We start from the raw sequence: 26,256 nt of genomic DNA, 5'->3' as shown, positions 1-26,256 counted from the left end.
AGGTTGTGGGTTCAAGTCCCACTCCAAGGGCACACTGCACTGTCGGAGGGTACCGTCTTTCAGATGAGACGTTAAACTGAGGCCCGGTTTACTCAAGAGGACATAAAAGATCCCATGGCACTATTTCGAAGAAGAGCAGGGGAGTTATTCCCGGTGTCCTGGCCAATATTTATCCCTCAACCAACGTAACAAAAAAACAGATTATCTGATCATTATCTCATTGCTGTTTGTGGGAGCTTGCTGTGCGCAAATTGGCTGCCGCATTTCCTACTTTACAACAGTGACTACACGCCAAAAGAATGTCATTGGCTGTAAAGTGCTTTTGGATGTTCGGTGGTCGTGAAAAGCGCTATATAAATGCAAGTCTTCTTTAATGTCATTGTGCTTTCACCGCTGAGCATTAGAAAGTAACGTAGTATGGTGTGACATTAATGCACAGCACCCACTTCACCGAGTTCCAGATTTTGGCCTCCCAGCACAGGAGAGAAGGACATCCAGAAGTGGCATTCCTACTGGGGTGCGACATAACACCTGCTGGTGGCGGCCCTTGGGGCAGGCCGACCTGCGCAGCCTCTCAGTCGCAGACCTCATTGGCCCACGGGAACACCTGTGAAGGGAGCGGCCTGCCCTTTAAGAACATAAGAAATAGGAGCAGGAGTAGGCCATTTGGCCCCTTGAGCCTGCTCCGCCATTCAATAAAATCATGGATTCAGCTCCACTTCCCTGCCCACTCCCCAAACCCTTTATTCCCTTATCGCTCAAAAATCTGTCTATCTCCGCCTTAAATATATTCAATGACCCAGCCTCCACAGCTTTCTGAGGCAGAGAATTCCATTAATTTACAACCCTCTGCATGAGAGAAGACATTTCTCCTCATCTCAGTTTTAAATAGGCAGCCCCTTATTCTAAGACTATGTCCCCTAGTTTCAGTTTCCCTTATGAGTGGAAATATCCTCTCTACATCCACCTTCTCAAGTCCCCTCATTATCTTATAAGTTTCAATAAGATTACCTCTCATTAGGCCCAACCTACTCAACCTATCCTTATTAGTCAACCCCCTCATCTCCGGAATCAACCTAGTGAACCTTCTCTGAACAGCCTCCAATGCAAGTATATCCTTCCTTAAATACCGAGACTAAAACTACACGCAGTACTCCAGCTGTGACCTCACCAATACCCTGTACAGTTGTAGCAGGACTTCTCTGCGCTTGTACTCTATCCCCCTTGCAATAAAGGCTAACATTCCATTTGCCTTCCTGATTACTTGCTGCACCTGCATACTCATTTTGTGTTTCATGCAAAAGGTCCCCCAGGTCCCTCTGTACTGCAGCACTTTGCAATTTTTCTCCATTTAAATTATAATTTGCTTTTCTATTATTTCTGCCGAAGTGGATAACCTCACATTTTCCCACATTATATTCCATCTGCCAAATTTTTGCCCACTCACTTAGCCTGTCTATATCCCTTTGCAGATTTTTTGTGTCCTCCTCACAATTTGCTTTCCCACCTATCTTTGTATCATCAGCAAACTTGGCTACATTACACTTGGTCCCTTCATCCAAGTCATTAATATAGATTGTAAATAGTTGAGGACCCAGCACCGATCCCTGCGGTACCCCACTAGTCACTGTTTGCAAACTGGAAAATGACCCATTTATCCCGACTCTCTGTTTTCTGTTAGTTAGCCAATCCTCTATCCATGCTAATATATTACCCCCAACCTCGTGAACTTTTATCTTGTGCAGTAACCTTTTATGTGGCACCTTATCGAATGCCTTCTGGAAATCCAAATACACGACATCCACTGGTTCCCCCTTATTCACCCTGCTCGTTACATCCTCAAAGAACTCCAGCAAATTTGTCAAACATGATTTCCCTTTCATAAGCTGACTCTGCTTGATTGAGTCATGCTTTTCCAAATGTCCAGCTACTGCTTCTTTAATAATGGACTCCAGCATTTCCCCAGCAACAGATGTTAGGCTAACTGGTTTATAGTTTTCTGCTTTGTATTTGCCTCCTTTTTTAAATAGGGGCGTTACATTTGCGGTTTTCCAATCTGCTGGGACCACCTCAGAATCCAGGAAATTTTGTTCTAAGAAGGAATGGAATGAGATTTTATTAAAAAAATGGATTTTCTTTTATCGTTTTCATTTTTTTTGCTGCGTATCTTATGTTTTCAACTGTTAACACTCAACAACAACTTGCATTTATATAGCGCCTTTAATAACATCCCAAGGCGCTTCACAGAAGCATTAGTAAACAACATTTTACACTGAGTCGCAGAAGGAGATATTAGGACAGGTGACAAAAAGCTTGGTCAAAGTGGTAGGTTTGAAGGAGCGTCATGAAGGAGAAGAGCGAGGTGGAGAGACAAAGTTGTTTAGGGAGGGGATTCGAGAGCTTGGGGCCACGACAACTGAATGTATGGTCTCTAATAGTGGGCGAAGGAAACCGGGGATGCTCAAAAGGTCATAATTGGAGGAACGCCGAGATCTCTGAGGGTTGTAGGGCTGGTGGGGGTTACAGAGATAGGGAGGGGCGAGGTCATGGAGGGATTCAAACACAGGAAGAATATTTTTAATTTGAGGCATTCTCTACAGCAGATGTTAGTTGTTCTGCAGTAGAGAATTCTCACTGTAGTCAGCTCGACATAAGTGGAGTTTTCTGGACAGTTTGCCCACTGAAGTAATGGCACATCCTTATCGGGACTAGACTATCACATATCCTCTAGTGGTGGAGCTGGAGTACTACAATAATCCAACACAATGAAGTGTATTTAAACAAATATGTCTTAAGCAAATATCCTGCTTTAACAATAAGGATCCCTATACAAGACTATTTCATAGGGCTCCCACTGATATTGGGTCCTTGTGCCTATCTTGAGTCTCTGGAGCGTGAGATCCATTGCTAGCTACAGTGTCCATTAGCAACACTGCACTGAAATCACAATGTCTCCAACCCCAGCCTTTATTGCAGCCTCAAGCTGTTTTGGGGAATTTTTGTTTGTGCTATTTTCCTATAGCTTGCCTGATACATTTCCAGGCCACAAGGAGCTTTTTCTTCCTCTGGGGAAATCCCTGTCTGTCAGTTTTGGTCAATGTTTCCAGTATTTTTATTGAAAGAGTGCTTACTGATTACATCAGGAATACTGATTGATGGGTTAATGTAACAGTTTGAGGGAGCTCAATTAATGAGACTCAGTTGGTGCTGAATTATCTCTGTGTTAGTGATTGATGGGAGGGGGCGGAAGAGAATTTCTCTGTTCACTGTAGTAAAATTGTAAACATAAGGGGGAACCAATGGATGTGGTATATTTAGTTTTTCAAAAGGCATTTGATAAGGTGCCAGACAAAAGGTTATTAAACAAAATTAGGGCTCATGGGATTGGGGGTAATATGCTAGCATGGATTAAGGATTGGTTAACAGACAGAAAACAAACAGAGTAGGAATAAATGGGTCCTTTTCAGGTTGGAGTAACTAGTGGAGTACTGCAAGGATCGGTGCTTGGGCCTCAGCTATTCACAATCTATATCAATGATTTGGATGAGGGGATCAAAAGTAATATATCCAAGTTTGAGTAAAGAGGTCTTACTGCAATTATATAGGGCCCTGGTGAGACCGCACCTCGAGTATTGTGTACAGTTTTGGTCGCATTACCCAAGGAAGGATATAATTGCCATAGAGGGAGTGCAATGAAGGTTCACCAGACTGATTCCTGGGATGGAGGGATTGTTCTATGAGGAGAGATTGAGTAGACTGGGCCTATATTCTCCAGAGTTTAGATGAATGAGAGGTGATCTCATTGAAACATACAAAATTCTTACAAGGCTTGACAGGGTAGATTCAGGGAGGATATTTCCTCTAGTTGCGGAGTCTAGAACCAGGGGTCACAGTCTCAGAATAAGGGGTCAGCCATTTCGGACTGAGATGAGGAGAAATTTTTTCACTCAGAGGCTGGTGAATCTTTGGAATTCATTTTGGTTATGCTTTAAAGACAGAAACTCATGGGTGCCTAAATCCCATAGTTACTTGTTTTTCCTCACATCATGTCTCCCCTTGTATCACAATATGGTGGTTAGAGTATGGAGACCATTACCTTCTCTCAAGTAGAGTGAGCAATTGATTGTTTCTTTCCCAAGTGACCTACATTCAGTGATGTGTTTGAGAATTCTGTTACTCCCTACCTGTCCTTAGTTCACTGACTCTTGCTGGAGTTCCATTCCATGGGTGCCAGCTGCCCTCTAATACTTCGATCAAGTGGTTGACTGTTCCACACAGTAGGAGGCTCAAGTGATTGGCTGTTTAAAGAAAGACTTGCATTTATATAGTGCCTTTGATGACCATCGGACGTCCCAAAGCGCTTTACAGCCAATGAAATACTTTTTGAAGTGCCATCACTGTTGTAATGTTCTAGAAGGGGGAGGCTCAAGTGGTTGGCTGTTCCAGGCAGCGGGACCTTATTCACGCATAGATGCATCACAGCTTACCTATTCCTGCCTTCAACCTACACTGACACACGTGCTTTTCAGCAAGAGTTACTGGATAGTGCTTGGGAATGGAAACCCTGGCTGATTTCCCCCCCCCCTCCCCCTCCCTTCCACCACCACCACTCCCACAACAGGGCAGGGGCACTGAGGCCAATTAGCATCCTTACCACCACCCTTGTTGAGATCAGCTAACTCAGCACAGACAGGGGATCAAACAAGTGTATTTGGACTTCCAGAAGGCATTTGACAAGGTGCCACATAAAAGGTTACTGCACAAGATAAAAGTTCACGGGGTTGGGGGTAATATATTAGCATGGATAGAGGATTGGCTACCTAACAGAAAACAGAGTGTCGGGATAAATGGTTCAATCTCTGGTTGGCAACCAGTAACTAGTGGAGTGCCGCAGGGATTAGTGCTGGGACCCCAACTATTTACAATCTATAATAACGACTTGGAAGAAGGGACTGAGTGTAATGTAGCAAGTTTGCTGACCATACAAAGATGGGAGGAAAAGCATATGTGAGGAGGAGGACACAAAATGCAAAAGGATATAGACAGGCTAAGTGAGTGGGCAAAAATTTGGCAGATGGAGTATAATGTTGCCCTTTTGGCAGAAAAAAAATCAAAGAGCAAGTTACTATTTAATGGAGAAAGATTGCAAAGTGCTGCAGTACAGCGGGACCTGGGCGTACTTGTGCATGAAACACAAAAGGTTAGTATGCAGGTACAGCAAGTGATCAGGAAGGTCAATGGAATCTTGGCCTTTATTGCAAAGGGGATGGAGACTAAAAGCAGGGCAGTCTTGCTACAGCTATACAGGGTATTGGTGAGGCCACACCTGGAATACTGTGTGCAGTTTTGGATTCCATATTTACGAAAGGATATTCTTGCTTTGGAGGCAGTTCAGAGAAGGTTCACTAGGTTGATTCTGGAGATGAGGGGGTTGACTTATGAGGAAAGGTTGAGTAGGTTGGGCCTCTACTCATTGGAATTCAGAAGAATGAGAGGTGATCTTATCGAAACGTATAAGATTATGAGGGGGCTTGACAAGGTGGATGCAGAGAGGATGTTTCCATTGATGGGGGAGACTAGAACTAGAGGGTATAATCTTAGAATAAGGGGCCGCCCATTTAAAACTGAGATGAGGAGAAATTTCTTCTCTCAGAGGGTTGTAAATCTGTGGAATTCGCTGCCTCAGAGAGCTGTGGAAACTGGGACATTGAATAAATTTAAGACAGAAATAGACAGTTTCTTAAACGATAAGGGGTTATGGGGAGCGGGCAGGGAAATGGACCCAAGCCCATAATCGGATCAGCCATGATCGTATTAAATGGCAGAGGAGGCTCGAGGGGCCGTACGGCCTACTCCTGCTCCTATTTCTTATGTTCTTATGGAAGCTGCCTGGTCCCTTTGCCTCAGTGACACACAATGTGGTGCCTTTACCCACTGAGGAACTTTGTTTAATTTACTGTTGCTTCAGGACCTGGCTATTGTTTTTTGTTAAACTTTCTCCCTCTTTCTCACCTTTCTAGGCGGCAGCCCGACACCAGTCCTCTTACTTGGTGGAGGTTCACGTTAATCAGTTTTTGCAGGTAGGCGGTGACCCACAGTGGCTGCAGGGGCTCGACTGCATCCCCCAGAGGCTGAGGAACCTCAATGAGATCAACAAGATCCTGGCGCATAGGCCCTGGCTCATCACCAAGGAACACATTGAGGTGAGATTCATCCTTCTGGGAACTGTACATTCCATCTGGGCTGAGGCTGATGTTGAGCCACCCATCAACCACATCCTACATGTTTGCATTTCCTCATGATGTGATCATTTTAACGCAAATAAAGAGATGAACTTAAACGGGAAGTCGATTATAAGTAATTGTTTTTTCTATGAAAAGGGTAATTCAATTACTGTGTCTGTGTATCCCAGATCCAATTTAATTCTGTTTTCATAGAATCACACAGCCCAGAAGGAGGACATTCGGCCCATCATGTATGTGCTGGCTCTTTGAAATATAGACATAGCTATCCAATTAGACTCATTCCCCATAGCCCTACAATTTTTTTCCTTTTCAAGTATTTTATCCAATTCCCTTTTGAAAGTTACTATTGAATCTGCTTCCACCACCCTTTCCGGCAGTGCGTTGCAGATCACAACAACTCGCTGCGTTAAAAAGATTCTCCTCCTCCTCCCCTCCCTGGTTCTTTTGCCAATTACCTTAAATCTGTGTCCTTTGGTTACTGACCCTACTGCAACTGGGAACAGTATCTCTTTATTTACTCAATCAAAACCCCCTCATAGATAAGTAGTGTAAGATTAGGATCATAGGTCACATACACATTACCCAAAAGGGTCTTAGGAGTCATTGGTCATCACCCAAAAGGAGTTATAAAGCATTTTATTAAAGAGCGGTAGTTCAAATATAGTCAAACACAACACACAATCAGGATAGACATAGTAGAGATACGATCATAACAAGTAGCTGGTATTAGTCCCGATCGGACAGACAGCTCGTGACGCAAACAGCTCTTCTCTGCACCATCTGCCCTAAAAAGCTCTTTCGCTATCTCTTTTTTTTATTTTAATTTTTGGGGTGGGCCTGGCATATAATAATGGACAGGACCGTTTAACCTATGATATGTCAAGTTCTTTGTCTCAACTCTTCGGTGAAAAACCCTCCCCTTCCCATGATATCTCACCTTCTCTTGGGATAGTTTTTTAAAATCTCTAGGCTCCTTGCTAGACCTCTTATCAAGGCCTGTGTTTGCGTTATGCTCTTGTGACACAGCCATCTTTACAATTCCTTGTTTCTTTGTAGTAGGGAGCAGTAGCCAAATATTTCTCCACTGAGCAAATCTGAAGAAAATCTATTCACTGGCAGATCTTGCCGGCTCCTTGTGGTCAGTTCAGAGCGCAACATTAGCAGAGACAGAGGGCTGGGAGCAGGTTCCACCCCTCTACCCCTCTCAACTGCGAAGAATGAACAGAAAAATAAGCGATGAAGTAAATAAAGCGGAGTGGGGGTGGGGGGGGGATTTAAAAAAAAAAAAATGTCGTCACATTTTTTAATATTCTGAATTTTCCATCCACCTAGAACCTGCTGAAGATTGGAGAGCACTGTTGGTCACTGGCAGAGCTGGTACATGGGGTTGTGCTGCTGGCTCATTACCACTCGCTGGCGAGTTTTGTTTTTGGCTGTGGGATAAGTGCTGAGGGAGGACATGAGGGCGGCCATGTCCTAAGGCCATCGTCGATTAACAACCAGTGCTCCGGCGATACGGCGAACGGGAATGGCAACATCCCGGACTCCTCACTGGCACATCGCAGGCGAAGGGTGAGCAACGGGTGGTTTGGTGGGCAAGGCGGAGTGGGAGGGGTAATGTTATGTCATACAGAAAGCTGCAGTACTAGTTCAGAGGAGCCCTGGTTAAATTTGTACAGGAAGATTCTCTGATCGGGCAGTGAATTGCTGTTTATAGCAGTGAGCCTATTTCGGAACAGCCCTGCATTTTCGAGGCGGTGTTTGATTAAATCACTCTAATTTGAATTGGGGCTGGGGGTGGTTTTACCAATAAAATTTCACAGTCAACATGGCTGCTACCAGCCTGACTGGATAAGCCAACTCCTCCCACTGAGTGCAGCAATTTACTGGCAGTACATTTCTTTTTATCTTTTTAAACTTAGATTTACATTCATTGGTGCGTGCATATGCAGACTTTTGTAAAGTTAGATGCACGGTAGCAGTAATCACAAACAAAACCACTGCGCTACACTCCTGCATTACATCAGTGACTACACTTCAAAAAGTACTTTAATTAGCTGTAAAGCACTTTGGGATGTCTGGTGGGCGTGAAAGGCGCTATATAAATGCAAGTCTTTTTTCCTTTTCTGAAAGACTGCTGCTGAAGTACAGCTCCTCTAGTACCACATCCAAATGGCCATTGGTCGTGCGTGAGCCTATACAATGAGTTTCAGAAGGCTGTTCAACTATTTTAGTTGTGCATTTTAAACAAATGCCCAGAAGGCTGTTCAACTGCAGTTGGGTGTCACAGCTGAGCCCAATCTTGTCTTCTTCCAACATTCAAGCACGAATACTTTCCTACACAAGTCACTGGACTATGATCAATTTGATACCATGGGTGTCTTATCCACTCCTTAGCCTTGTGGTGCTGGGACCTATTGTAGCATTCCACTATCCTGAGATTAGCTAACCCAACACTAACCATGAATCAAACTTTACTTTCCTGGTCTCTGTGGCTCAGTTCCGCATTGCATTTGCCCACTAAGCTGTTGGGAAAACTGTCATCCCTTCAAGTCTCCTGCTGTGCTTCTGACTGTGTCGCTATCCTCTTTACATATGAGCTGATCCATTCTCGTCAGTTGAAAAGATTAACACAAGGAAAGTGGCTGGAATTGAATCTACACAATCAGTAGAACAGGGAAGGAACATAAATATTGGCTAGTTGGGGATACTTTGTGTCCAGGCTTTGGTCGGCCCTGAACTTGCTGCATGAGTACATCAACACCATACTTCAGTGGGAGGTGATGGAAAATTGTGGCCTTGCTTTGTCAAGGTGTGCAGGGCGAAGAGGGGTTGGATTCTGAATGTCCTAACCTTGCTGCATAAGAAGTGTTATATATGCAGACTATAGATATGCTCCCTGTGTAGTCACTGTATAGTTGCATAAGATGGAGACTTGTTTACCTGATGTATTATCATTAAGGCTTACACTGTGTATATACATGCTGGCACCACTAGAGGGTGCAATTGGTGGAGAACGGGGTTTCCTGCCCTGGTGGCAAGGGCTGTATAAAAGGGGCGCCACCATGCAGCTGTCTCAATCTGGAGTTTGGAATAAAGGACCAAGGGCGCTACAGTTTGAGTACATACAACACATTGTCTCGTGGAGTCATTCATGGGTACAGACATAATAAGAAGGAGGTGGACGATTCTGGTAGGTATGAATCGAGTCTTGTGTTCTTGGGGGACAGCCTATGAAAGACCAGTGCTGAGTGATTTTATTTCCATTTCTTCCAGTCAGTGGATTATTCCAGTGATTCCGAATGTTTGGCAGACAGGATGCAGAAATTGCAGGCAGAGAAAGAGAATGAAGAGGAGATGCTGCGGGAAGAAATATGGATTGGATTGGAGACAGAAAAAGATACGAGTCCACCAACAGTGACCAGGGGTAAGCAAAATTCCCTCCAATTGGCTTTGTATTTATATTCTCCTTACTAATCCCAGCACATGCACTTTTGTGAGTTTTGTTTTAATTGCATGTCCAGCAGAGAGACAAATACCCTCTCCTAGGCCTGTTCCTGTGCTGCTCTTAAAACCCCACACACCGACCTGAGAAGATGTCTACCTGCTGCGAACTTTCACCAGGAAGTTGAGACTACTATCTTTGATATCTGCACGGCTCACACATTTAGCGCTAATGCGAAACGATCGGTAGTGAGATGGAAAAGCATCTTGGAGCACCAATGTATCGCACCATGGAATGGTGGCATCTACATTCGATCTCTATGACCATATCTCAGCCACACCATTCTCGGAGGAGAGATGGAGAGTCATTGCTGGGCTGCTCCATCATATTGCCCAATTGGTCAGCACAAGCGCAGCACAGGCAAAGGCCTTGGTTCAGGTCGCCCTGTTGATCGCTCACAGACTCGGTGAGACCAGAACAGGGGTGAAAATAGGGATCAAGAACCCTCGAACAGAGAACCAAAGTGGGATAAGAGGGAGAAGATTTTTCCTTTGCGATACCTTTTAATCTCCTCTCTCTGACATCTTACACTTTGATTACACAGCTCCGGAAGATAAGCCTGTCACAATTCCTGACTTGTCCTGTTACGTAGAAGACCCTGAGTTTGGTTACCCAGAGTTTGCCCGAAGAAGTGGGGAGCAGCTGCCTGTTTTTCGAGCTCAGGTATAATCTCTGCCGTAGAATGTTCAGCTGTGGCAAAGGATGCTTGTACCCCACCATGACATTAAGGCTGTGGGTACCCATATTTGAAACTTGAAATTAAGGCAGACTTGCACCATAGATGAACCTAAAAAATGGGGGTGGGTGGGAGGAGAAATTCCTACATTCTGGGCTTATCTTCAGGCCTCTGCTCCAGGATTGTAATTAAGACTGATTTACAAAGTTGTGAAGTAGGAGTGAAAGCAATATGCCAAATTTGACACTGAAGTTAACTTAGTCCATTTCTTTGCTTACTTGCATCCTGTTCTCTGCTTGTTGCCCTTCCTCTACTGAACAACAAAAGCTGACATTCTGGGCTGGGCTCTGAGACTGATTAACGCAATAGAGTGGTCACTGGATTCAAGGATTAGGACAGGCTAACTTGCAAGGATCATCTATTTCAAGCTTGGTATTAAAGTCGACTTAAACCGTGGGTGCAGGTGATTGGTTTGATAATGATTTGTATAATAAAGGGAAGGACCCTGTGTTCTAACCTTGACCCTTAGTTGGCTTGTACAAAGGGAACCTAAATTCTGAGGTTGATGTACAGGCTGACATGGACAATGAGGGAAGGAGCTATCATTCCAATGCAAGGCTGAATTACACCTGACCAGGGAGGGGTCCATGCATAAGGGCCACGACCCATAAATCAGTGCTTATGAACTGTGAAGTTATAGTGCAGATGTGATACCGAGGGTTGATTTGTACAATGAAGGCCAGTGATGTGGACAATGAATAGTAACCAGTCTCCTTCCCTTCTTTGTCCCCCTCCCCACCCCTCCCAACTGTTTGTCTACAGGCCACTCTGTGTTAAAAGATTGACTGCAATTGCTATTTCCTCTACAGGATTATTCCTGGGAAGACCATGGGTTCTCCCTAGTGAACCGGCTGTATTCGGACATTGGCCACCTCCTGGATGAAAAGTTCCGCACGGTGTACAGTCTGAAGAATGGCACCATGGCCAAACAGCGGGGCTGTGACTTCTCTGTGCTCAAGAGGGGCATTTGGAACTACATCCACTGCATGTTTGGTATTAGGTAACTGACTGTTATTTGTACAATACTGTTTTTAACAAAAGGATGTAGATTTTTCTCAAGTTTTAAAACTCTGATGGAATGAAGATAACAACAACAACAACCTGTATTTATATAGCACCTTTAACATAGTAAAATATCCCAAGGTGCTTCACAGGAGCGTTTGAAAACAAAATTTGACGCCGAGCCACATAAGGAGAGATTAGGACAGACGACCAAAAGATGGTTAAAGAGGTAGATTTTAAGGAGCGTCTTAAAGGAGGAAAGAAGGATAATTTCAGAGCTTACAGCCTTGGCAGCAGAAGGCACGGCCTCCAATGGTGGAGAGATTAAAATCCGGATACTCGAGGCCAGAATTAGAGTAGTGCAGATATCTCTGGCTGTGGCGAGGGTTATGGAGCTAGATGAGATTACAGAAATAGGGAGGAGCGAGGCAATGGAGGGATTTGAAAACCAGGATGAGAATTTTAAAATTGAGGTGTTGCTTAACTGGGAGCCAGTGTTGCTCAGTGAGCACAGGGGTGATGGGTGAACAGGACTTGATGTGACTTAGGACACGGGCATCAGAGTTTTGGATGATCTCGTTTATGGAGAGTAGAACATGGAAGGCTGGCCAGGAGTGTGTTGGAATAGTCATGGATGAGGGTTCGAACAGCAAATGAGTTGAAGCAGAGCGGAGTCGAGAAATGTTACAAGTCCATTTACACAGATGCACTGGAGATTGTTTACTCTATTCACGGAAAAGGTTTTTTTCTGTTCCGATTGACAGGTACGATGATTATGATTATGGTGAGGTGAATCATTTCTTGGAGAGGAATCTGAAGGTTTACTTGAAGACTGTGACTTGCTACCCAGAAAAAACAAAGCCTCAGATGTTTGAGAGGTACTGGAGGCAGTTTAAATATTCAGAAAAGGTGAGAGCTATTCCAGAAAAGCACTGGCAACAAAACCCAACCGAGCCCAAGTGAGATATAATAGGGAATGGGTCCTCTAAGTAATTAGTAATAACTTGTTAAAGCTGACAGCTACAAGAATTGCTGCATCAAGTATATTGGAAACAGCATGTTTTGCTTCCACCACTGTATGTAGGAGTGCCTGTGAGCATGCAACGTGTATGTTCACATGCACTATTCCCTTGGTGTATGATTGTGCACTATTCCTGTGTGTATGCGTGTGCACTTCCACTGGTGTGTACACATTTTTTTAATTCATTCTCTGGATGTGGGCATCACTGGCAAGGTCACATTTATTGCCCATCCATAACTGCCCTGAGAAGGTGGAGGTAGGTCTTTTTGAAACGCTGGCGGCGGGTTTGATGTAAATGAGTGGTTTGCTAGACCACTTCCAAGGGCAGTTAAGTGTCAACCTATCGGCCAGAACATCCAACAGCTTCATGGTCACTTTTACTGATGCCAGCTTTTTATTTCCAGATTTTCTTTTTAATTCAAATTCTTAAACTACCAGGGTGGGAGTTGAACTTACGCTCTTTGGATTATTCGTCCAGGCTCTGGATTACTGGTCCAGTACCATGCTACCATAACCTTCTCTATTCTCCATGTGTATGTCTATGTTCATATGCATATGAACTACTCCCCTAGTGTATATGTATGCATTCATGTACATATGAACTATTCTCCTGGTATGAATGCATGTGCACATGTACAGTTCCCCTGCTGGGAAATTGTTTGTGTGTGTGTCTGTCTGTAGACATGCATATAAGGTGGTGTCCGCCTTGGTTCAGAGGGAGCACTCTTGCCTCTGGATCAGAGGTTGTGGATTAAAGCCCCACCCCAGTGATTTGAACACAATCTAGGCTGACTCTTCATTACAGAACTCGGGGAGGGAAGCAGTGTTAGAGGTGCCACCTTTCAGATAAGACGTAAAACTGAGACCCTGTCTGCCCTTTCAGATGGTTATAAAACATCCTATGTCACTATTCGAAGAAGAGCCAGGAGTTCTCCCAGTGTCCTGGCCAAAATTTATTCCTCAACCAACATCACTTAAAAACAGGTTGTCTAGTTACTTGTCTCATTGTCACCTTGCTGTGTGAAAATTGGCTGTTCCTTACATAGCAACAGTGACTACACTTTAAAAGTAATTCATTGATTGTAAAGCATTTTTGGACATCACATAGTTGTGAAAGATGCTTTATAAATGCATATTCTTTATTTATATGCACTATTCCCCTTATGCGCATGGGTGTACACATGCATGATTCCCCTGGTGAGTGTGTGTATTGGTGTATATCTACATACATTGTTCCATGGTATATGCACATGTTCTATTAACTTGGAGTCAACTTGGCTCATTGGTAGTGGACCTGATCTAAATGAGAAAAATATTAACAATTAGCTCATTTTAAACCACCAAAAATACATAGATGTCATGTTGTAACACACACACACTTCTTTTCATCTTACTAACCTTCCAAAATTAGGTGACCAAAATGTGATTCCAGAAGGGGTGTGATAAATACTATCGGCCTGAACTTGCTTGAGCAGGGCATCTTGCCATTTAGTTTTCTTGAACCCTGCAGCTCAAAAAATATTTTGCACCCTAACTTGCTGGAAGTGCAAGCTAATAAAGGAGTAGTGAGGGCAACAGGGAAGCTGGGATCTTCGTGAACAGTAGGACCAACAGTGTATCTCCTTAAACAATGAGATTCGAGGATTGAGAAATGAACCAAGGAATGACTTGAAAAGGAGTGTGAATTAGAGTCAAATCAGGAACAGCAAGAGAAATAGAAATAGAGAGAGGGAAAGAAAGATTGGATTAAAAGAGAGAGAGAGAAAAGGGAGAAATAAAGGAAAAGTAAGAGAAAAAAGTTTAAAATTTGACATTTTAAAAAGCTCCCAACAACATTCACTACCTGAGATAACGAGATTCCACAGTTTAAACTGTTCACCTTCTGGGCTAGAGAGGTTGATTAGCAGACATTAACAATTATATTGTTAAAATGGTACTTGCGCTATTACATCGAGTCTGCATCACAGAAACAGACCATTCCAGCCCACTAGTCCATTCCGGCGTATAAGCTCCATATCAGCCTCCTCCCACCCCTTTTCATCAAACCCTATCAGCGTACCCCCTTCTATTCCTTTCTCCTTCATGTGCTTATCTAGCTTTCCCTTAAATGCATCTATGCTACTTGCCTCAACTATGTTTCACATTCTAACCACGCTCTGGGTAAAGACGTTTACCCTGAATTCCCTATTAGATTAATAGTAACTATCTTGTATTTATGGCCCCTAGTTTTGGTAGCATTTCTCCACGTCTACCCAATCAAACCCTTTCAATACCTCTATCAAGTCACCCTCGGTCTTCTGTTTTCTAGAGAAATGAGCCCCAGCCTGTTCAATCTTTCCTGATAGCTATAACGTCTCATCCTTGTGAATCTTTTGTGCATCTTCTCCAGTGCCTCTATATCCTTTTTATAATATGGAGACCAGAACTGTGCATGGTAACCTAACCTAACCTAATCTATACAAACCATCCTTGGCTCCGAGGGACTGCCTATGATGATATGTTTAACATGACTTCCCTGCTTTTCAACTCTAGTCCTCTAGAAATGAACGGCACTGCTTGGATTGCTTTTCTAAGTTCTTATTGACCTGCGTCGCTCCTTTTAGTGATTTGTGTATCTGTACCCCCTGTTCCCTTTGCTCCTCTACCCCATTTAGACTCTTATCCGCGTAATATGCGGCTTCCTTATATTTTATTTACCTAAATGCACCATCTCACTTAACCATATTGAAATTCATATGCCAATTAAACACCCATTCTGCAAGCTTATTAATGTCTTGTATTTGGTTGCATACCTTTGTATTCACTAGATCCCCCAATTTAGTGTTGTCCGCAAATTTAGAAATTGTGCTTCCGATTCCCGAGTCCAAATGTAAATTGTGAACAACAATGCTGCCAGCACCAATCCCTGTGGAACACAAAGTCCAAGATGTCACACAGAACACTAATCCATGACTTTTTACAGTCTGAATAACAGACTAGTATTACTCTAGTATTAATTATTAGGCTTAAAATCAGCAATTAATGTACAAATCCAGCAAGCTCTTAAAAATAATGGGGCAGCAAAGAGCGAGCAGCTGTTTGTGCGAAGCAAGTTCTGGAGATTCGCAAGTCACGGCGCATCTCGTAATCTTGAACATGCTGGCTGATTGGCAAATTAATAACTGTGCATTGTTCACACACTTATTTTCTTCACGTTCCAGCCCAATAACTATAACTAAGTAAAAACAGAAAACTCAACATCGGAAAGGAAAATAGATTAATGGTTTTGGGGGTGGGGAACAATTGAAAAAATCCCATCAATTCTCCTGAACAGTCCTTTCTGAACCATTACTCTGTCTTTCCCTTTCAGCTGCTGACTGCCCTGCTCTACATTTGCAACATTGCCTATTTGTACTTCCAACTTCCAATGTTTGACTTTTCATTTCAATCAGTGACCCCTTTTTGATTTGTGTCTGTGTTTGCGTATTACTGAAGAGAGCAGGATTTGTACTATATTTACACTTCTCTCTCTCTCTCTCTCTCTCTCTTGCTAGGTTCGTGTGAATCTGTTGATCCTGGAAGCTCGGATGCAGGCAGAGCTTCTCTATGCACTGCATGCAATAACCCACTACATGATCTCTTAAGAAGATCATAAAGAAGGATCGCCTCACCTGCGGAGGACTTTTTAAAAAAAAAAAAATACTGGACTTAAGCTTAAGGACTTGAACGTCTTCTTGGATGGAGGCATCGCAGGCAGCTGGTACCCTGTCGCAGTGTCTGCGGCAGTTAATGTGCAATTATTGACAATGACACAATCGAGCATTGTGACTGTGTACAGAGCGTGATGTAACTTCACAAAAGTGTTTCATGCCTCAACACCAAGTATTCACTTGAGGTTCTTCAATCTCTCCCAAGTTTTCAGAAGTCAAAAGGCTATTGCATCAGTGGTTTGCGTGACTACCATCAACGTACAGAATATTTTCAAGCCTTGATGTTGGGACAGATGAGCCCCCTTTTTTTTGGAAAAGAAAGACTTATTTTTGCTATGAATAGTAATAACAGATAATATGTTTGACACGTGTTGAGTCTGTTTCATATTGGAATGGCGTTTCCAAATCCTTGCCATATTACTTTTGGTTTTATGACTTATCCAAAGCCTTGTGTGTGTGCGTGTGTGTGGGGGGGGGAGGGGAGGGGAGGGGGGAAGAGGTTAACTGTGCCAATGAGCTGTGAATTTAGTAAATCTCGGGTGACTGAATAAGGGAAGAGAGGAAGGACAGTGAGCCAATGGGACTCAACATTTCTTGAGCTTGCCCAAAAAAGGCACCAATGAATCATGTGAATTTTCTTCCCTGCCCTAGTCAGTGGTTATAGAAGGATGCACTGCCATAACGCGGTGTGCCAACTGAGCATGGTTGACTTACTTAATTCTACTGAACAGTCAATGACAGGATTCTCATTATGTTGGCCAATGTTAAATGGGTTCTGAAGCCAAATCTACACAGGTCAACATTAACGACTTAAGCTGTTGATTAGTCTAATGGCCTCCAAACCTTCAAATATCTCGAGGCAGTTTTGGGTCTCCTTACCTGAAGTTCTCTCATACCCTTTGCATGTGCAGTTAGTTGGTTGACAGCACTGCATGTCTGTGCTTTTCTAGTCTTTTAAAAAAAAACAAAACACCTCTTAAGGTCTCAGACAGATTCTTGATCTTGGTATGAGAATGGAAGCCATTGGATTGGTCACTCTAACTTAACTGGAGTTGGATCACTGTTGAAAAGTATTTTATTTAATTTTTTTACATTCTATCCAGTAACAGTGTTACATTACAGGAAGGAGAAAGAAATGGGAAATCAAAAAGATAACCCTATCTTAAAAAAAAAGTGTATATCACCAGTAATTGGCTTGTACAACAATTGCTTCTGTAGCTGGTGTTCACTGTGCATGCAATATGGTCCTTGCCACTACAACCAACAGAAGGACAACCATCATTATCCATTTACTGTCAGACAGTGAAATATGGAGGATGCCAGGACCTTGTGGGAGTACTTGCGGTATCAAACTGCAATTGGTCGTAGGCTCCAAATCAAGCCTGGCTTCTCCGCTTGTTACCATGCAACCAACCACACCCCTCCCCAATTTAAAAAAAAAAGAAAAAAAATTGTTGGTGCTGGTCTATCACTAGGTATAACCAGTTTAAAAATACTAAAATAACACTTTTTTTTCTTCCTTTTTAGTGGTATAAATGTGACTGTAAAAAGTTTTTTTTAATTAAAAAAAAAAAGAATATATTGTAAATGGACACCATTTTGGAACCAGTGGTCCTGTTACTAATCATGTGTGGAACAAGATAGTCTTGCTGTGGTCACGATCTGGATCATCGCCTTCATCGTGATTAGAATCCTTTTACATGACTTGTTCTAATTGTGCAATATGTTTACGTGGGGACTATTGGTTTAGCGATTGACGCTCGTTCCAAAATGGAGTATCCTTCAGTCATCAATCTCAAGCCTCATGTTCATACATGGGCTTTTCTGTTCTTTTAAGGATTCTCTTACGAATCTAAGAATAAAGAAAAGTTCAGAGCTATTGCAACATATCTGTCGCTGCTGTCATTGTCTTTGATGTAACTTGAGAGTGTCAAAGCTCTGCAGTGGCATTTTATTTGCACCAAAATAAAAAAAAATAACTTTTTTTTAAACTGTGAGAAAAAAGGCTGTCAGTTATGCAATTATCTCTGGCTCTGCTGATTTCTGAGTGCATAAGTTAATTTTCTGCCTCCTCACTCCTACATATATTTTGCCCTCCTCATTCGGAAGCAGTGACGCATGATGGGATAGGATTCCAGAGCACCAGCAGCCCTGTACCTCAACCAAATGCCCATCTTTAATGGGTGAGCCCAGATAACCAAGCCCATTAAAGCACGCATTCCATCAGGGATTATTAAAAAGCAATCCGGAGCAGGAAGCCTGGCTGAATTTCCATCTCGATGATCTTCAGCCCAGAGACTGAGGCCAATTGGAGACCCCCAACCCAACCAACTCCTCAATTCATTACAGAGCATGAATAGAACTTGGAACATCCTGGTCTGCGTGGCTCAATATCATCTGGAACAATTACTCAAAAGGCCATTTGAAGAACCAGTTTGTAAATGTATTTCATTCCAGATAGGTATTGTTTACTGGTTGTCTGTAATGGGTTTTAATCGTTCATAGAATCGTGGAAAATTACAACAGAGAAGGCTGCCATGCGTCCGTGCTAGTCAAAAATGAGCTATCCAACCTAATCCCACCTTCCAGCACTAGTCCGTAGTCCTGTAGATTACGGCACTTTAAGTGCACATCCAAGTATCTTTTAACTGTGGTGAGGGTTTCTACCTCTACCACCCTTTCAGGCAGTGAGTTCCAGACCCCCCACCACCCTCTGAGTGAAGAAATGTTTCCTCATCTCCCCTCGAATCCTTCTACCAACTACTTTAAATCTATGTCCCTGGTTATTGACCCCTCAGCTATGGGAAATGGGTCCTTCCTATCCACTCTAGGCCCCTCATAATTTTATACATCTCAATTAAACTCCCCCTCAGCCGCCTCTGTTCCAAAGAAAACAACCCCAGCCTCTCCAATCTTTCCTCAGAGCTAAAGTTTTCCAGTAATGGCAACATCCTCATAAATCTCCTGTACCCTTTTCTAGTGCAATCACATCCTTCCTGTAATGGGGTGACCAGAACTGCACGCAGTACTCCAGCTGTGGCCTAACTAGTGTTGTATACAGTTCTAGCATAACATCCCTGGTCTTGTATTCTATGCATCGGTTAATAAAGGAAAGCATTCCGTATGCCTTTTTAACTACCTTGTCGAACTGCCCTGCTACCTTTTAAGAATCTGTAGACATCTACTCCAAGGTTCCCCTGTTCCTCCACACCTCTCCGTATCCTCTCATTTATTGTGTATTCCCGTGTTGCCCCTCCCAAAATGCATTACCTCGCACTTTTCTGGATTGAATTCCATTTGCCATTTTTCTGCCCAACTGACCCAATTCATTGATATCTTCCTGCAGCCTAGAGCTTTCCTCCTCACTGTCAACCACACGGCCAATTTTTGTATCATCTGCAAATGTCTTTACCATGCCCCCTACATTTAAGTCTAACTCATTAATGTATACCACAAAAAGTAAGGGACCAAGTACTGAGTCCTGTGGAACCCCACTGGAAACAGCCTTCCAGTCGCAAAAACTCCGCTCAACCATTATACTTTACTCCCTGCCACTGTGCCAATTTTGCATCTAATTTGCCACTCTCCCTTGGATCCCATGGGCTTTTACTTTTTTGATCAGCCTACCATGTGGGATCTTGTCAAAATCCATGTAAACTACATCAAACACACTGCCTTCCTCGCCCCCACCACCATCTCCTCAAATCAAGTTAGTCAGACAAGGCCTTCCCTTAACAAATCCATGCTGACTGTCCTTGATTAATCTGTGTCTTTTTCTAAATGAAGGTTTATACTGTCCTTCAGAATTGATTCCAGTAATTTGCCCACCACCGAGGTTAAACTAACTGGCCTGTAATTGCTCAGTTTATCCCTTCCTCCCTTTTTAAACAATGGTACAATGTTAGCAGTTCTCCAATCCTCTGGCACAACAGCTGTAGCCAGGGAGGATTGAAAAATGATGGTCAGAGCCTCCGCAATTTCCTCCCTTTTAGTAGTCTCGGATATATTTCATCCGGTCCTGGAGATTTATCTACTTTCAAGGATGCTTAAAACTCCCTTTCATACTATGTTTATCCCGTTCAATATTTCACCATCTTCCTCCTGAACTTCAACGTCGGCATCGTGCCCATCTTTTGTGAAGACAGCTGCAAAGTATTCATTTAGTACCTTACCCACATTCTCCATCTTCACACAGATGACCATTTTGGTCCCTAATAGGCCCAACTCTTTCCTTCGTTATCCTGTTGCTCTTTATGTAACTGTAAAACATCTTTAGGTTTTCTTTGATTCTTGCCAGTATTTTTTCATGCTCTCTTTTTGCTTTCCTAATTTCCTCCTTCTTTGCAACCCTGCACTTTCTATACTCTTCTAGCTTTCTGCAGTATTGAGCTTACGATAGCTGATATAAGCTTCCCTTTTTGCCTTATCTTACCCTGTATGCACCTTATCACCCAGGGGGCTCTAAATTTGGCAGTTCTACCCTTTTTCTTTTTGGGGACATGTTTACCCTGAACTCTATGTACCTTCCTCTTAAATGCCTCCCACTGCTCTGGCACTGATTTGCCTTCAAGTAACAGTTTCTAGTCCACTTTTGCTAAATCATGTCTCAGCCTAGTAAAATTCGCCTTCCCCCAATTTAGAACCCTTACTCCTGTTTTTTCTTAGTTTTAGCATAATTATGAATAAAGAACAAACTGAATTATGATCACTACCACAAAAATGCTCTGCCACTGCTACTCCTTCCACCTGCCCAGCTTCATTCCCGAACACTAAATCCAGAACAGCACCGCCTCTTTTTGGGCTTGCTATGTATTGGCTAATAAAGTTCTCCAGAATGCAATTTAGGAATTCTGTGCCCTCTACCCTTTTACACTGATAGTATCCCAGTTAATATTAGGGTAATTGAAATCCTCCACTATTACTGCCCTATTGTTTTTGCACTTATCAGAAATGTGCCTGACTATTTGCTCTTCTATTTCCCTCGGACTGTTTGGGGGTCTATAGTGTTGTGTATCTGTAAAGCATGCACTCCCATGTTCGGCCACCAGGGACACTGTATATAAGATGGCCCCGAAGGCCTCTTCCTCACTCTGGAATGTCTTAATAAAGACTGAGGTCACTGTTACTTTAACCTCCCTGTGTGCAGTCTCATCTGTGTTAGGAACACAATAACTGGCGACGAGTATACAAATCCAATGCAAAGATGCAGAAAACTGGGCATCCTGGAGGAGTTCTCGGAGGGTGAGAACTGGGAAGCCTATGTTGAATGGCTAGACCAGTACTTTGTAGCTAACGAGCTGGATGGAGAAGGAAGCACCGACCTACAGCCTCATGAAGAACCTTCTAGCTCCGGTGAAACCCAAAGATAAGTCGTATGAGGAGCTGTGTACACTGGTTCGGGAGCATCTTAACTGAAAGGAGAGCATGCTGATGATGAGGTATCGGTTCTACACGTGCCAGCGATCTGCAGGTCAGGAAGTGGCGAGCTATGTCGCTGAGCTAAGGCAACTTGCAGGACAATGTGAGTTTGATGGCTACCTGGAGCAAATGCTCAGAGACTTTTTTGTACTGGGCATTGGCCACGAGACCATCCTACGAAAACTTTTGACTGTAGAGACACCGACCCTCAGCAAGGCCATTGCGATAGCACAGGCGTTTATGTCCACCAGTGATAACACCAAACAAATCTCTCAGCCCACAAGTGCGAGCGATGTTCATAAATTAATTGGAACTGTGTATGCGAGCAGAAATGTACAGGGCAGAAACGGCGAGTCTGCAACTGCCAGCAGGCCTCAGGTGACCCAGATGACTGAGTCCGCAACAAAGGATGAATGCAAGGCAATTCACACCTTGTTGGCGATGTAAAGGCTTCCATTCAGCCTATTCATGCCGCTTCAAAGGGTATGTTTGCAAGAGCTGTGGAACAATGGGGCACCTCCAACGAGCTTGCAAACGAGCTGCAAGCTCTGAAAAACCTGCTAACCACCACGTGGCAAAGGAATATCGGTCCATGGTGGATCAAAGCAATTTCGAGCCTCAGAGGGAGGAGGCAGATGCTGAAGTACATGGGGTGCACACATTTTCGACGAAATGTCCACCTATAATGCTAAATGTAAAATTGAATGGCTTACCCATAGCCATGGAACTGGACACTGGTGCTAGCCAATCCATCATGAGTAAAAAGATGTTTGAGAGATTGTGGTGCAACAAGGCACTCAGACCAGCCCTGAGCCCCATCTACACGAAACTGAGAATATACACCAAAGAGCTTATCACTGTCCTGGGCAGCACCATAGTCAAGGTCACCTATGAGGGCATGGTGCACGAACTGCCACTCTGGATTGTCCCGGACGATGGCTCCACACTGCTTGGAAGGAGCGGGCTGGGCAAAATCCGCTGGAACTGGGATGACATCCGAGCGCTATCACATGTCGATGAGGCCTCATGTACCCAGGTTCTTAACAAATTTCCTTCCCTTTTTGAGCCAGGCATTGGAAACTTTTCCGGGGCGAGCGATACCTCACATGATGAGGGAGAGAGTGGAAATCGAGCTGGACAGGATGCAACACGAGGGCATCATCTCCCCAGTGGAATTCAGCGAGTAGGCCAGCCCAATTGTTCCAGTACTCAAAAATGATGGCACACTCAGGATTTGCGGCGATTATAAAGTAACTATTAATCGTTCCTTGCTACAGGACCAATACCCGCTACCTAAGGCAGACGACCTATTTGCGACGCTGGCAGGAGGCAAGACGTTCACCAAGCTCGACCTGACTTCGGCCTACATGACGCAGGAGCTGGAGGAGTCTTCGAAGGGCCTCACCTGCATCAACACGCACACGGGACTGTTCATCTACAACAAATGCCCGTTTGGAATTCGGTCGGCTGCAGCGATCTTCCAGAGAAACATGGAGAGCCTACTGAAGTCGGTACCACGCACAGTGGTTTTTCAGAGCGACATATTGGTCATGGGTCAGGACACCGTCGAGCACCTACAAAACCTGGAGGAGGTCCTCCAGCGACTGGATCGCGTAGAGCCGCAGCTGAAGAGGTCGAAATGCGTCTTCATGGCAACAGACGTGGAGTTTTTGGGGAGAAAGATCGCGGCGGACGGCATTCGGCCCACAAATGCCAAGACAGAGGCTATCAGGAACTCGCCCAGGCTACAGAACGTCACGGAGCTGCGTTCGTTCCTGGGACTCCTCAATTATTTTGGTAACTTCCTACCAGGGTTAAGCATCCTCTTAAAGCCTCCATTGCATAAAGGTGAGAACTGGGTATGGGGAAAAAAAAACAAATAATTACTTTTGAGAAAGCCAGAAACATTTTATGCTCCAACAAGCTGCTTATATTGTATAACCCGTGTAAAAGACTTGTGTTAGCATGTGATGCATCGTCGTACGGAGTCGGGTGTGTATTATAACAAGCCAAAGTTGCGGGGAAGTTGCAACCTGTTGCCTATGCCTCCAGGAGCTTGTCTAAGGCCGAGAGGGCCTACAGCATGATTGAGAAAGAGGCATTGTGTGTGTTCGGGGTAAAGAAAATGCATCAGTACCTGTTTGGCCTCAAATTTGAGCTGGAAACCGATCACAAGCCCCTCATATCCCTGTTCGCTGAAAATAAGGGGATAAATACTAATGCCTCAGCCTGCATACAAAGGTGGGCACTCGCGCTATCAACGTATAACTATACCATCCGCCACAGGCTAGGCACCGAGAACTGTGCGGATGCTCTCAGTCGACTACCATTGCCCACCACGGGGGTGGCAATGTCGCAGCCTGCAAACTTGTTGATGGTGGCGCAGCCCGCAGACTTGTTGATGGTCATGGAAGCGTTTGAAAATGATAAATCACCTGTCACGGCCCACCAGATTAGGACTTGGACCAGCCAAGATGCTCTGCTGTCCCTAGTAAAAAAACTGTGTACTGCATGGGAGCTGGGCCAGCATCCCCATTGAAATGCAAGAGCTAATCAAGCCGTTCCAGCGGCGAAAGGACGAGCTGTCCATTCAGGCAGACTGCCTGTTGTGGGGTAACCGCGTAGTGCTACCCAAAAAGGGCAGGGAGACGTTCATATCTGAATTCCACAGCACACACCCGGATATAGTAATGATGAAAGTGATAGCCAGATCCCATGTGTGGTGGCCCGGTATCGACTCTGACTTAGAGTCTTGTGTACGGCAATGCCGCTTGTGTGCTCAGTTGAGCAACACGCCCAGAGAGGCACCACTAAGTTTGTGGTCCTGGCCCACCAGACCATAGTCGATGTTCCATGTCGACTATGTGGGTCCGTTTCTTGGTAAAATGCTCCTGGTGGTGGTAGATGCTTTTTCAAAATGGATTGAATGTGAAATAATGTCGGGAAGCACCGCCACCACCACCATTGAAAGCCTGAGGACCATGTTTGCCACCCGCGGCCTGCCTGACATACTGGTCAGTGACAACGGGCCATGTTTAACCAGTGCCGAATATAAAGAATTTATGACCCATAATGGGATCAAACATGTCACCTCGGCCCCGTTCAAACCAGCCTCCAATGGGCAGGCAGAGCGGGCAGTACAAACAATCAAACAGAGCCTTAAACGAGTCACAGAAAACTCACCTGTCCCGAGTACTGCTCAGTTACCGCACGAGACCCCACTCGCTCACATGGATGCCCCCAGCTGAGCTACTCATGAAAAGGACACTTAAAACCAGATTCTCGCTGGTTCACCCCAACCTGCATGATCAGGTAGAGAGCAGGCGGCAGCAACAAAATGTAAACGATTGTCGCACCACTGTGTCACGGGAAATTGATCTGAATGACCCTGTGTATGTGCTAAACTATCGACATGGGCACTGTGCTATCTAAAGAAGGAATAGGGTGTTTGTAGTCAAACTAGACAATGGACAAATTTGCAGAAAGCACCTGGACCAAACGAGGCTGCGGTTCAGATTGCTCTGAACAACCCACAGCAAACACCACCTTTTTCGAGCCCACAACACACACCCAAAGGATCAATGACACCACCCCGGACCAGGAAATCGAACTCATCATGCCCAACAGCCCAGCAAGGCCAGGCTCACCCAGCAGCCCTGCAGGGCCAACAACACGCCAGTCCAGCGAGGGCACAGCCAACACACCAGAACAGACATTTGTACCGAGGCGGTCCACCAGGGAACGAAAGGCTCCCGACCACCTCACTTTGTAAATAGTTTTCACTTTGACTTTGGGGGGGAGTGATGTTGTGTATCTGTAAAGCATGCACTCCCATGTTCCGCCACCAGTGAACGCATCCCCTGAAGTCCCAAGGGATCCCAGCATCCCCTGGGAGCACTATATATAAGCTGGCCCCTAAGGCCTGTTCCTCACTCTGGAGTGTCTTAATAAAGACTGAGGTCACTGTTACTTTAACCTCACTGTGTGCAGTCTCATCTGTGTTAGGAACACAATATATAGTACACTGTTATTACGTCTTATTGAAATCAACAGGAACACATATACCCATAATAATTCATTTTACACTATTGAATTGCTTCCATTGGACAGTAATATGTGCTGGTTTCTGTTGTACTGAATCTGTCCCACTTACACTACAAGGCAGATTTAGCAACAATAGGGAACTGCTTATGACCATGTGCTGGTTTACCCAGGTCACACACAAAAGGGGTCACTGGTGCAAACGGTGTATATTTGCTGCCCATTCCCAGAGATTTTTGCCACCTCTGCCAGTGATATCATTGGGTAATGCTGTACTATAGTTTTGCCTTTGGGATTCTTGCAGGAAACCCTGAAATAAAGAGGCAAGGTCCCACAAACAGTACATTTAAGCAGAAAAAATAGCAGGGATATGGGGAAAGAGTGGGGGAGTGGGACGAACTGGACTGCTCTTTGAAAGTGCCGGTGCAGACTCGATGGGCCAAATGGCCTTCTTCTGTGCTGTACTATTCTATGATTCTGTGATTAATGAATATGTGACCCTTCTCATTCCAGAGTCAAATGGTGTTTTGCCGTCCCACAGTGCACACATGCTACACCCACAGAGATTGTCTGCAGCATTGTTTCCGTGGTGCATCTTT

The 26,256-nt window shown here is 44.3% G+C and overlaps 1 protein-coding gene across 1 annotated transcript in view; it reads left to right on the top strand.

Annotated features, from left to right (window-relative positions):
* The window catches only part of LOC139265630 (sestrin-3-like), a 56,296-nt gene extending 39,647 nt beyond the window's left edge, over positions 1-16,649 (top strand). Inside the window, exons 4-10 of the mRNA XM_070882787.1 lie at positions 6,021-6,203; positions 7,578-7,817; positions 9,522-9,672; positions 10,295-10,413; positions 11,296-11,486; positions 12,253-12,397; positions 16,043-16,649. Of these exons, the coding sequence (XP_070738888.1) occupies positions 6,021-6,203; positions 7,578-7,817; positions 9,522-9,672; positions 10,295-10,413; positions 11,296-11,486; positions 12,253-12,397; positions 16,043-16,132 (1,119 nt within the window). The 3' untranslated portion in view covers positions 16,133-16,649. The remainder of the gene's footprint in view (positions 1-6,020; positions 6,204-7,577; positions 7,818-9,521; positions 9,673-10,294; positions 10,414-11,295; positions 11,487-12,252; positions 12,398-16,042) is intronic.
* The last annotated feature ends 9,607 nt before the right edge of the window (positions 16,650-26,256 follow it).

The sequence above is a fragment of the Pristiophorus japonicus genome, chromosome 6, assembly GCF_044704955.1.
Source record: "Pristiophorus japonicus isolate sPriJap1 chromosome 6, sPriJap1.hap1, whole genome shotgun sequence".
NCBI lineage: Eukaryota > Metazoa > Chordata > Chondrichthyes > Pristiophoridae > Pristiophorus > Pristiophorus japonicus.
This window is presented reverse-complemented; position numbering and strand designations above follow the sequence as displayed.